Below are 11,826 nucleotides of genomic sequence, written 5' to 3' on the forward strand. Positions count from 1 at the left end.
AGGGTGTGGAGGGTTTGGGAAGAGACCGGACAAAAATCGTATGCCTATGGATGAGGACAGTGCTGGGGGGTAAGGGCGGAGGGTGGGGTGGGAACTGGATGGAGGGGAGCTATGGGGGGGAAAAAGAGGAACAACTGCAATAATCTGAACAATAAAGATTTATTAAAAAAAATGAAACTAGACCACCAACTTACACCATACACAAGAATAAACTCAAAATGGATAAAAGGCTTAAATGTAAGTAACGAAATCATAAAAAATCCTAGAAGACATAAGCAATAAAATCTCAGACATCTGGCATAGCCATATTTTACTGACATATCTCCTAGGGCAAGGGAAACAAAGGAAGAAAATAAACAAATGAGACTACATCAAACTAAAGAGTTTCTACAAAGCAAAAGAAATCAACAAAATAAAAAGGGAACCTACTATATGGGAGAACATATTCACCATGATACATCTGATAAGGGGTTAATTTCCAAAATACACACAGAATTTATATAACTGAACACCAGGAAGCAAACAATGCAATTAAAAAATTGGCAAAGGTCCTGACTAGACACTTCTCTAAGGACCACATGGCCAATAGACATATGAAAAAATGCTCAACATCACTGTTCATCAGAGATGTAAATTAAAACTACAATGCAGTATCACCTCACACCTGCCAGAATGATTACCATCAATAAATCAACAAACAAGTGCTGGTGAGGACTTGGAGAAAAAGGAACCCTGGTGCACTGCTGGTGAGAATGCAGACTGGTGCAGCCACTGTGAAGAACAGTATGGCGTTTCCTCATCAAATTAAGATGGAACTGCTGTTTGACCCATCGATCCCACTTCTGGAAATATATCCTAAGATAGATTCTAATAAACACCATTCAGAAAGGATATCCATTGTGTAAATGTACCACAGCTTTTTTATCCACTCATTCCAGATCTGGAAACAAGATCTGAAGTGCTCATCAATAGGTGAGTGGATAAAAAAGCTGTGGTACATTTACACAATGGAATACTAAGCAGCTGTAAACAAAGGAACTCTCTTACTCTCTGTGACAGCACGGATGGACCTGGAGACTTACAGAGTTCAGGGGGGGGGTAAGTGGGGGGACCGGATCAAAGAAGGTGAAGAGAGTAACCAAAGAACACATATACATAGTCCAAGGACATGGACAACAAAGTGGTGAAGGTCAGTGGTGGAGGTGGGCAAAGCGGGGGAAAATGGGGAACATCTGTAATAGTGTCAGCAACAAAAAAAGGGGTGTTAATGGTATGGGAATTTAGATATTAATTTTTTAAAAAGTTAAAAATAAAACCACAAAACTCCCAGTTTCAGCTATGCTTTGCAGTGAATACTTGTTAGCTATTTTAGAAGGCACCCCGTTGCTTTCTTTCTCCTCCTGTTCAGATACCAATACTATGCAGGGATTGCTGGTGGTGGATTCCTCTGCATTTGTATTTAAATTTGTGGAAATAGCTTGTTACCCAATTTTGTTGTGTTGTTCATGAAGTTTAGGTTTTGCTATCTAGTTGTTCTGCTGTTTTTATGTAGAGATGTAGAAAGATTGAAAAACTATGATGCCCCTCCCCAATATCTTGCCAGAACCCCCTCAACCTATTCATTTTTGCAAATTAGTCAGCAGATGGGGATCAGAAGTCCCCAAGTAATAAAACCCTGAGACAAGTTCTTAGGGTCTTGAGGGCTGGGCAGGTTGTGGATCCATGAATGGGGGGAAACTGACTTCAGTTTCCTTCCATCTGGGTAGATTTCAGAAGTGTTTGGGACCATCAAAACCATAACTGCTGAGTAGAGAGAAGGCAGGCAGATTCTAGAGTTCTAACTCTGGCAGTGCCTTCTCTCAGTCACTTACTTTTTCTGGGCCTCACTTGCCTCAACATAAAATCTGACTAGGACTGCATACCTTGCATATTTGATAGCTTCTTTTGTTCACAAACATTCATGAATTACATGACACACAGTAGGTGCTCAAGAAAATATGAGTCCCCCCTTTCCCCCTCTATGTCCACAGTGTTTTCTTGACCATTTCAACCTTAATGTCCATTGACCAGAAGTGCAGAAAACTAAGTTCCTATGATGTTTCTGTAACACCACTCAGTTCCAGGGGGTCCCAAGGACCACCACAAGGCCTGTCAACTTGACATCCATAGCAAAGGAGGCAGGTAGGCAGGCTGCTGCTGCTGCCTTGCCAGTGCCCTGGTCTTCTCCAACTTAGGAGCTGGCAAAGAGGAACCAGTGCTAACCCAGTCTTTGTCTGGCTTCACAGCAAAGAAGGTCAAAGCTGCTCTACCAACCATGTCTGATCAGCAGCCCCTCCCCTGGCCCACTCTCTAGGGGATCTACAGGAGACATATGGCCAGTCAGCAGAGCTACCCGCTGCAGGCAGGCAGGGTCCAGACTTACAGTGTGAGCATTGTTGATCTTCTTCACGTCCCACTGGCCTTCCCCAGTGTAGGTCAGCAGGGAGATGGCCCCATCTGAGCTCCCACAGGCCAGGATTAGGCCGTAGTCATGGGGGGCCCAGCACACAGAATTTACTGCAGGAAGGAGGGAGGCACAGTGAGCAAACTTTGATTTTCCAGATTTACCATTTTGCTAAATTTCTAAAAACAATTGCAGGGACCACCAGAGGGGAATTGTAACTTTGTCAACTGAAGAAATTTAAAACCCACCACCTGCTAACATCATTTCCTAAACTAATGCCTATATTAACGAAAAGCAGGCTGGACAATTATCTGAGAATAAAGGCCAGTACTTAAAATGAATAAACCTTAAAGAATTGTATTATCTTCGCTTTTCTCATTTTGCTCTGGACTGGCTTTAGTCTTCTTAGGGCCTATCTCCCATGTGGACGACCAGCAAAAAAGCCAACCCAAACCCAAGGGATCAATAAGAAGCATCACAAGGGGAAAGAATCGAGCACTAGCCAGAACAGAGGCCTCTCTCACACCCAAGGACCACCCTCCGACCTCCTGCCGCGCTCAGTGTACCTGAGGAGTCGTGTCCTGTGTGTTCGTGCGTCTTCTCCCAGGTGCCGTTTTCCTCTTTCCAGATAATAACTTTTCGGTCATAGGAGCAGGATGCCAGGATATTGCCATACATGGGGTGGGCCCAGGCCACTTGCCACACTGGTCCCTCATGACTGCAAGGGGAGAGGGTCAGAGGCTGCTCAGATGGGCCCAGGAACCCACAGGGCTCTGCCAGCCCCTTCTGTGGACAGAACTAAATGGCAGGCAGCGTGTGTCTCAGGACAGAACTGCCTAAGAATTTCAAAGGGAGACATAGAATGCCACTGCCAAAAGGGACCTCACTGAGCAGTGAGGACCTTGAGACCCAGGAGAGGCTTTTGTTGTTGTTAATCCTCACTTAAGGATGTTTTTCCATTGATTTTTAAAAAGAGTGGAAAGGAGAGGGAGAGATGCAGAGAGAAATATCAATGTGAGAGAGACACATCGATTGGTTGCCTCTGCATACACTCCCTGACCAGGGCCAGAGATTGAGCCTGCAATCAAGGTACATGCCCTTGACCGGAATTGAACCCGGGACCCTTCAGTCCATGGGTCCACATTCTATTCACTGAGCCAAACAGGCTAGGACTAAAGAGGTGCTGTAAGTGAGGCAGGACTCTAAGTTAGCCTCTCAGTCCCAATCCAGCAGAACCCTCACTTGCTCCAACAACTACTGTCATCAGCAGAGTCACTGATCAATCTAGGTTTTGCACCCACAGCACTAAGTATCTGTAGAGTGAATCATTTATCCTCCCAAATGGTCAACTTCTTGAGGCAGCAGTATCTGTTTTGTTTTGGTATTTTCTGCTACTCTTTTAAAAAAAATTGCTCAAAAGGTACGTCTCTCTCTTATCTTCTGATCTTTGTATGTTCACATGTTAAGTATCATCTGAGCATGTACCCTGTGCCAGGCTTGGTGCTGGGGCCATCTCTGGGTTCAGGGAGAGGTGGGCACCCAGCACATGCGTGGTAACTCTGCTTAGAGCAAGCATGTCAAACTCGCGCCACACAGCGAATATTTTTGCAGCCCAGCCAATATAACGTATGTAAAAAATGTTTTAATAAAAATTTAGTAATTTAACAATATCCTGTTATACACAATTATTAATAACAAACTACAATGTTCACTAATGACTGATTACTATAATCGTGTGCATTCATCTCCCTTATGTGCTTTACATGCAGGTGCACCATTTCTCTCCACTCATATTAGCAGTGAATATTTTAGCAGCCAATTGCCACTCATTAGTCTTGTACTAACTTGTTTGGTGTGCATAACAGGAAATATTTCGCTTTTGGAAAACAAAAAAAATAGGCTTATTTGTGTTACACTTATTAATAAAATTGAAGCTTTTGTCTTTTTGTGGCCCACATCAACTTAAACCTTGCTTATTTGGCCCGGGTTAGCCTTTGAGTTTGACATGCGTGGCTTACAGGGCCAGGTTCTCTCACGCCCCCTCTCCACTCACCGGCTGCTTTACTTTAGGCAAGGACCATCTTCCCTATGGCTTAGTCTCTCTCTCTCTCTTTTTTTTTAAATATATTTTATTGATTTTTACAGAGAGGAAGGGAGAGGGATAGAGAGTTAGAAACATCGATGAGAGAGAAACATTGATCAGCTGCCTCCTGCACACCCCCTACTGGGGATGTGCCTGCAACCAAGGTACATGCCCTTGACCAGGATCGAACCTGGGACCCTTCAGTCCGCAGGCTGATGCTCTATCCACTGAGCCAAACCGGTCAGGGCGGCTTAGTCTCTTAATGGAGGGATAAACAACACCTCTTTCATAGGCTGGGCATGAGGGAAATATCTGTGACAATTCACATAAAAAGCTTGCTCGGTACAAAAAGAGCCCCACACTCAATGTCTGTCACTATTACTGCTGTCCCTGCTTCTCCTTCACTCCAAGTCTGCAGGCACTCAGAGTCTCCTCCTCCCTCTGGCTGGAACAATAGCACATTCCCAGGCCTTACAAAGGAGCTGCTAATGAAACCCTCAGTAGGTTCAAATATCCTACACCTAGCAAAGATTTAACCAAGGCAAAAAAATACTGGAGGTCTCAATTTATCCCTCCAATATTTCACATCTTTTGAGCATAAGAAAAACAGCAGAAAGGACTGAGTGGCAGCTGATGCGACCCCCTCTGTCAGGCTGGCAGCCAGGCATCACCCCCAGGAGCTCTCTGCTCAGCCAGGGGGTGCTGCACAGAAAACGTGGCACTTGCCTCCTCAGTCACTTTTTTCTGGACACTCAGGAAGAAGGGAATGTCTCCCCAAATGGCTCCTAAGTTGTGTCTTCTTTAATTCAGTTAACTAGCATGTACTGAGCACCTACTTGTCAGGGGTTTTTAAATCCTCTTACACAGTCTGGTGAAGGTTATGGTCCCTTTTTAGAATAATGGATCAAATACATAGAGCTAGGATTAGACAAGAAACCCAATTATATTGAAATAGTTATGAAAAGGTTAAAGAACAAATATGATACAGTGACATGTGTGCAGGACTAGCAACCACTATTTTGAGATAGCTACAACTGTAATGTGATAGGAAAATATCTGACTTCCACTGGTAACAGGTACTATGAATACTACTGTGATTTCCAGCCTACATTCTTCATGGAAGGAAATGCTAAATATCAGTCACTGAAAATAAAGATGATGCTCTCCTCCTGCCTCAGTTCAACCCCTGAATTATATCCGTGAAACCCTTGGAGATCCATGGGATCCAGGTTAAAAACCCCCATTTATCTGAAAGGCAGTGAACCGAGGGAAAGCAATAGAGATGTGGCCATAAAAATGACAGCCAGGCCCTAACTGGTTTGGGCGTCAGCCTGGGGACTGAAAGGTCCCAGGTTCGATTCCGGTCAAGGGCATGTACCTTGGTTGCGGGCACATCCCCAGTAGGAGATGTGCAGGAGGCAGCTGATTGATGTTTCTCTCTCATCGATGTTTCTGACTCTCTATGCCTCTCCCTTCCTCTCTGTGAAAAATCAATAATATATATTTTTTTAAAAAAATGACAGTCAGGATCTCAAGAATCTCAGTGGTGAGAAAGGGTAAACATTTGTAAATATAAACTAATATCTGCCGTGGACAAACAGGCGGAATTACGGGATTTATATACTCACCATTACATTCTTACATTACCACCTTTCAGTGACACTTAGATCATGCTGGGTAAGCAAAAAACGAAGTTTCCCACATTCAAAAGTAGCTACTGAAGGCTTGCTGGGAGTCTGGGAGCAGGCAGCATCAGCTCATTTTGAGGGTGAGCGGGTGAAGGCTCCCAGATAAACTGACTCTTGTCCAAGATCTTCTAGTGGGTACAGGGGTGGCAGAGCTGGATTCACTCCTGGATCCATCAGCCCAGGATGCCAACTGAGGGCAGCAGGCTGGCTGGGACCCGAGTGTCCTCTCTGCTAATTGCACTGCGGGGCTGCTCTGCTCTGGCTCTCAGGCTTCCCTGCCCTCCCTGAAAAGCCCAATCATTGTCAGTCCTTGCCACGGTTGGCTGCACTCACCCCCTGAGGTCTGCAATGAGGATCTGCCCTCCGTTGCGTACATCAAAGATTTTGACGGACCTGTCTGATGAGCAGGTTGCCAGGCGGGTGCCATAGTAGTCCATCTGGGCATCGTGCTGCAAAGGGAGGACAGCTCAGGAAGCCTGCAGGCTGGGTGGGTGGGGGCCAGTTACCAGGACAGAGAATCTACTTTGGACCAGACTCTACCTGAAAGTAATCTAACCTCAAAGAATCATCACTATCAGGCAGGAAGCTAGCATGTCAACAATCTCACTTTTCTGACATGTAATACCTTTCCTAACGGGACAAGACAACTATGCCCAGCTACTTGTAGACCCTTTATACACATGGGGAGCCCTTTCTCATCCTGTTCTGCAGGGTGGGTATGGGAGAAAAAAGCTGGCCTAGTCTCCTTCTTCCTCAGCCCCCATTGTGTTTTGAGGCTCTGTGAGCTACTGGGGACAACACTTGGAGTTCAGCTTAGCCCAGAACCAAAGGCTAATGCTGACCCAAAGGAGAAGAAATGGAATCAGTGTGGCCCCAATCAGGTACTCCATGATGCACATCTGGCCTAGACACAGGGTTCTATTCAGCACAGCTCCTTCCTCCATCCATGGCCTGGATCCATTGTGGACCTTTGTTCCTGGGTTTCCGCTTGGCCTTTTTTAAAAAATTTTTTTCCTAGTAATGTGCCCAGCACCCCAGACTGTCCACATACATCTTAAATGTCACTCGTCCAACCACTGATAAATGGACTTCCGAGATGCTGACTGGCTATCAGAACCTCTGCCCACAGCTACTTGCCCATCTGGGGCAATGACTCCTCTGAGTCACTACGCCTGCTGCCCCACTGTTTGCTGGGCCTTCCTATTCCAACAAATGGCACTTTCTTCAGCTATCCCACCTTGTGGATTTCAAGAACTACTAGCTGTCACTCTTGTGGTCATCAGGAACAATTATACTCTTTCAACAGAAGCAATCTGTCCCTGGGCTTCAACATTCTTTCCTCGCCTCCCTACTTAAAGAAAACGTCCTGATTCTTCTTGGAAGTCAATGCAGGTGTTAACACATTGCGTACCGCATAGAAATCTCTAAGACATACGCCAGGGACTGCACGTTATCTAAATCATCATAATGCACTTTAGGTGTTGTTTTTCAATAATTATAACATTTTTATTTACAAAAACAAACAATTAAAGTTCCTAGTACTTTTTTTTTAACGAATGGTACTGCGTAAAACATTTTCCTCTATGAAGAGGGACCAGACAAAATTTACCTAAGTATCTAGATTCGCTCCCTTTTCCATGGGCCTGAAAAACGAGAACACTCGTGAGCGGTCCTTACCAGATGGTGCGCGAAACACGAGAAAACTCCTGAGCGGTACGAAATGTGTTAAGACAGATCTTCTCTGTAAATGTACTTCTGAAGCATTTCTCCTATAGAGTGCTATCACACACTTTGGGAGGAAGTAGGGCACAGTACCTAACAGATTTAAATCCTATCTCCTCAGCTTATCTGTTGTACAACCTTGGAAAAATTACCTAGTCTCCTTGAACCTCAGTTTCCTTATCTTTAAATAGGGCGACTTCAAGGGTTGTTATGAAGGTTAAATGAGATAATGAATGGAAAGTATTTAGCATGGGATCTGACACTTAGTGAGCATGCAGACATTAGTCATTACTATTTTGCCTTATCTGTTCCTCAAATCGAAACCCACACAAGCAGGTATCACATTCATATTTTTCCCATTTTAACTATGAGGAAATCAAGGCTGGCTCAGAAGAGTCGAGATTGGCTAAGGAGTCTCAGATTGGATCTTATTCCTGATGGTGCCACACTAACTCCAAGGAGGTGTGATCTTAGAGCTAGACCGCAGGGAACATAGACAACTCTGAGAAGGCCCAAAGGAACTACCGGTGGGCAGGAACCCTGGGAGGAAATGCTGTAAGCTGACCTGGGTCTTGCTCAAAGGCTGCCTGGACTGCTTGACCCTCATGAAGCAGAGTCTGCATCTTTGCTGTGGGAGACTTTAATCTTTGAACCTTCTCCTATAGCCCTGTTGTCTGATACTGAGCCCGTGTTTGCCTCAGGAAACACCCTGAGTTAATGACTTCAGGTCCAAAGGTCCTTGTCTGGCACCTCTGTCTGTGGTGGTTCTACCTGACTCTGCCTTGGGCTTTTGCCAAGCCTGCCCCTGCCTTCATATTGAGTCATCTTCCTACTCTCTTTTCTTTTAACCCCCTTTTCAATGGGGCTAAGAAGTGACAGCTGGAGAAAGACAGGTAGGAAGACTGTTGTCAATCTCTGTACCTACTCAGCCTGCATCCCAGACCCGGTTACTTTGTTGGTCAGAAGACTGAGGCCTTGAGTTACAAGCCAGTCCCAGTTTCCTCCCACCAGAGTGACCAGACTGCCACAGCCCTGCTAACTGAGAGGACATTGCTGGGAGACTGACTATACCCCTGAAGCTGCAGTCTGACTCGCAAAGGCTGCAAAGCCACACTGGAATCACGAATGCTTCCCTCCCACAGAAATGCCCAGTTCCACAGCCCGTGAGGGAGGGTTGAAAGAATACTTACAATCATGTCCTCATGGGAGGTGTCCACAGTGTTAATTACTGACACCTAGAACCAGAGATATCATTGGTAAATGAACTGATGGCATTTAGAATGCAATCATCTTATTAAACCCACCAATCATTTCTAAAGTTCTTAACTGCATTTGTTCATGCATCCATTCACTCATTCAATCCAGTACCTTCTTTTTGCCAAGCACTGTGCCAGGAACTGGAGATACAGATACAAATAAGAGGTGCTTCTTGCCCCTGACAAGCTTGCACACAAGTAATCCTAACACAGCAAGATAACGACTTTAAAAGTGGTTTACATGTGCTACAGCAGCCCGAAGGGCTGGGGGTGCTGGACACAAACTGGGACTTAGATGATAAGGAATTTGCCAGGTGGCACAGGAAATAAAAGTACAGTCCAAGCACAGGGCATACCATGAGCAAAGAGGGGAGATGCAAATAGTCCTGGCTCCCTTTGAGGGGGAAGAGAGACCCCGAGGGAGTAATGAGCAGCTTGTTGGTCTGGAGCACAGCTGCCACAGTCGTCATCCTTCCACCCACTCTTCGAGGTCCAGATCAAATTATGCCCCCTTCTCGAAGATCGCCAGGTCCCCCTGGCTGTACTCCTCTGAGTATCTTCAGCACTAAAATGACTACAACCCTTTATGCTGTTTCTTCTCCCAACTAGAAGGCATGCTCCCTGGAGCTAGGGTCTGTGTTGTCTGCAGTTTTGGATCCTCTCAAATCATCCAGCAAAGTGCTTTGCAACCAGAGGGAACTCAGTGACTAGTTGCTGAATGAATAAGTAAATGAACAAAAACAAACAGTTTTACTTTGCTCAACCTCTACTCTCTTAAAACTGGTGGGATAGAAAAGGACTGAAAAGGTTTCAGTTCGGAACTGTATTTCGTAGCATTTCCCCCATTTCTTCTTTTTCCAGCCCAAACCCTGCAAGCATAAAATCTAGCTCGACTTTTCAGAAAGGCGGACACTGGAAGAGGATGGCTGCAGAGCAGTTGAAAAGGTACCAAGTAAGTATAGGCTCTCTCATCAAATTCAAATTCTGGACTCCCTAAAAAGTGGGCCCCCAGGTCCGCAAAGATAAGCAAGCAAGTCAAAAAGAAATCCCCTTGGTGGGCCAAGCTAGCCAGGTCCCCAAGTGCTTTCACATGTGCCCTGGGGAGGATGAAAGGCAGTGGATCAGAGCTGTCTGACAGACTAAGGAGCTGAAGAAACCCAGAGGAGAGGAAGGACTTATTAAAGCGACGGAGCTAGTTAAAAGTGGGGTTGGGCAAAGAGGCCCACCTGCGAACTCCCAGCCCACAAGCATCCCAACCCATTAGGCTGCCTACCTAGGGCATAAAGCAGTTGTTACCCCGAATTCCCTAAATTAACGTCTGAGGGCTAAGTAAAGCCAGGAAGGAAGTTTACTAGTAGCTTCACATCAGGTCACCAAAGGACCTTAGAGATAACCAGCACTTATTTGTTAATCCTCATCCGAGGATATTTTTTTCTATGGATTTTTTAGAGCGAGTGGAAGGGAACGGGTAGAGAGAGGGCAGGAGAGGGGGGGAGAGAGAGGCGGGAGAGAGAGGGGAAAAGAGAGGGAGAGGGGGAGAGAGGGAGGGAGAGAGAAGGGAGAGGGAGAGAGACTGCCTCCCGCACGCACCCCAACTGGGGCTGAGGATCCCACCTGCAACCCTGGTACCTGGCCTTGATCGGGATCGAACCCACAACCCTTTGGTGTGCGAGCTGACGACACTGGCCAGGGATAACCAGCATCTATTTTAACGACTCTCACCACCAGCCCGGATTGGGGAACCAAGTGCTTTGGAGCAGCGGCCGCCCGCCGGGGGTCCCCGAGGTCCAAGGCTGGCGAGCGCTGTTGTGGGGACCGGAAGTGTCCTGGCCGTTGTTAAGTAGAAAGCGGCAGCTCTCAAAACACACCCGCTCTTCACAATCAGTGCGTTAAACATCCAATGAGAAAGAACTGACCGTCGAGCACAGGGGTTGCCAATTCTCAGAGGAAGGACCAGAGGCTCGGACGAGCACTGTAAACCGAGCCGCCGCGCCGAGCAAACGTTCAACCCAAAGTCCTGGCACCTGGGCTCCCCTGTTTCCTAAAACCTTCCGGCACACGCGCGTTCCTGGGAGCACGCGTTTCCCGAACCCCCACTCGGTGCCAGGCTCAGGCCAATGCTTTCATCCATCAGTTCCCATCCAGTCACTCACTCAGCGAGGAAGCGTGGAGTGAACCTACACTGTGGGTTCCACAGACTGGAAACGCCGAGGCCCTGCCCTCAGTCACTTCGCCCACCCTGACACGCTTCTTCCAGTGCCCATTACCCCTGGGGGTCCGGCCCCGTCCCACACACACCACTGAGGGAAGGTGAAGAGGGTTGGGACCTCGGCCCCGCCACCTCCCGCTCGGAGAGGCGTCCTCCTCGTCAAGTGTCGGTAACAGCACCTACTTTACGGTAAGGGCTGTGAGAGGCTGAGACTGAGAACAATGCTTAGCATTTACTAATAGTACAGTAGTTCCTACAATGTCCCTGGTTTTGTTTTCCATTGTTGGGGGAAGAGAAGGAAGGAGCGAAAAGCGCGGCCGGCAGAGTTCCGGGCCTTTCCCCGCGAAAGGTGCCGAGAGGCAGGGCCGGGGCCCCCCAACCTCTACGCGGTGGGAGCTGAACGGCCCGGGCCTGGAGCTTGAACC

General features: G+C 46.9%; 1 protein-coding gene across 1 annotated transcript in view; it reads right to left on the reverse strand.

The window, feature by feature from the left end:
- Positions 1 to 11,028, reverse strand: part of SEC13 (SEC13 homolog, nuclear pore and COPII coat complex component) — a gene marked incomplete at its 5' end in the record, with an annotated part of 21,520 nt that extends 10,492 nt beyond the window's left edge. The window contains 5 exons of the mRNA XM_015560343.1: positions 2,423 to 2,556; positions 3,010 to 3,161; positions 6,548 to 6,663; positions 9,127 to 9,171; positions 10,915 to 11,028. Of these exons, the coding sequence (XP_015415829.1) occupies positions 2,423 to 2,556; positions 3,010 to 3,161; positions 6,548 to 6,663; positions 9,127 to 9,171; positions 10,915 to 11,028 (561 nt within the window). The remainder of the gene's footprint in view (positions 1 to 2,422; positions 2,557 to 3,009; positions 3,162 to 6,547; positions 6,664 to 9,126; positions 9,172 to 10,914) is intronic.
- Positions 11,029 to 11,826: the final 798 nt, after the last annotated feature.

This window comes from Myotis davidii, unplaced genomic scaffold (assembly GCF_000327345.1).
Source record: "Myotis davidii unplaced genomic scaffold, ASM32734v1 scaffold73, whole genome shotgun sequence".
Lineage (NCBI taxonomy): Eukaryota > Metazoa > Chordata > Mammalia > Chiroptera > Vespertilionidae > Myotis > Myotis davidii.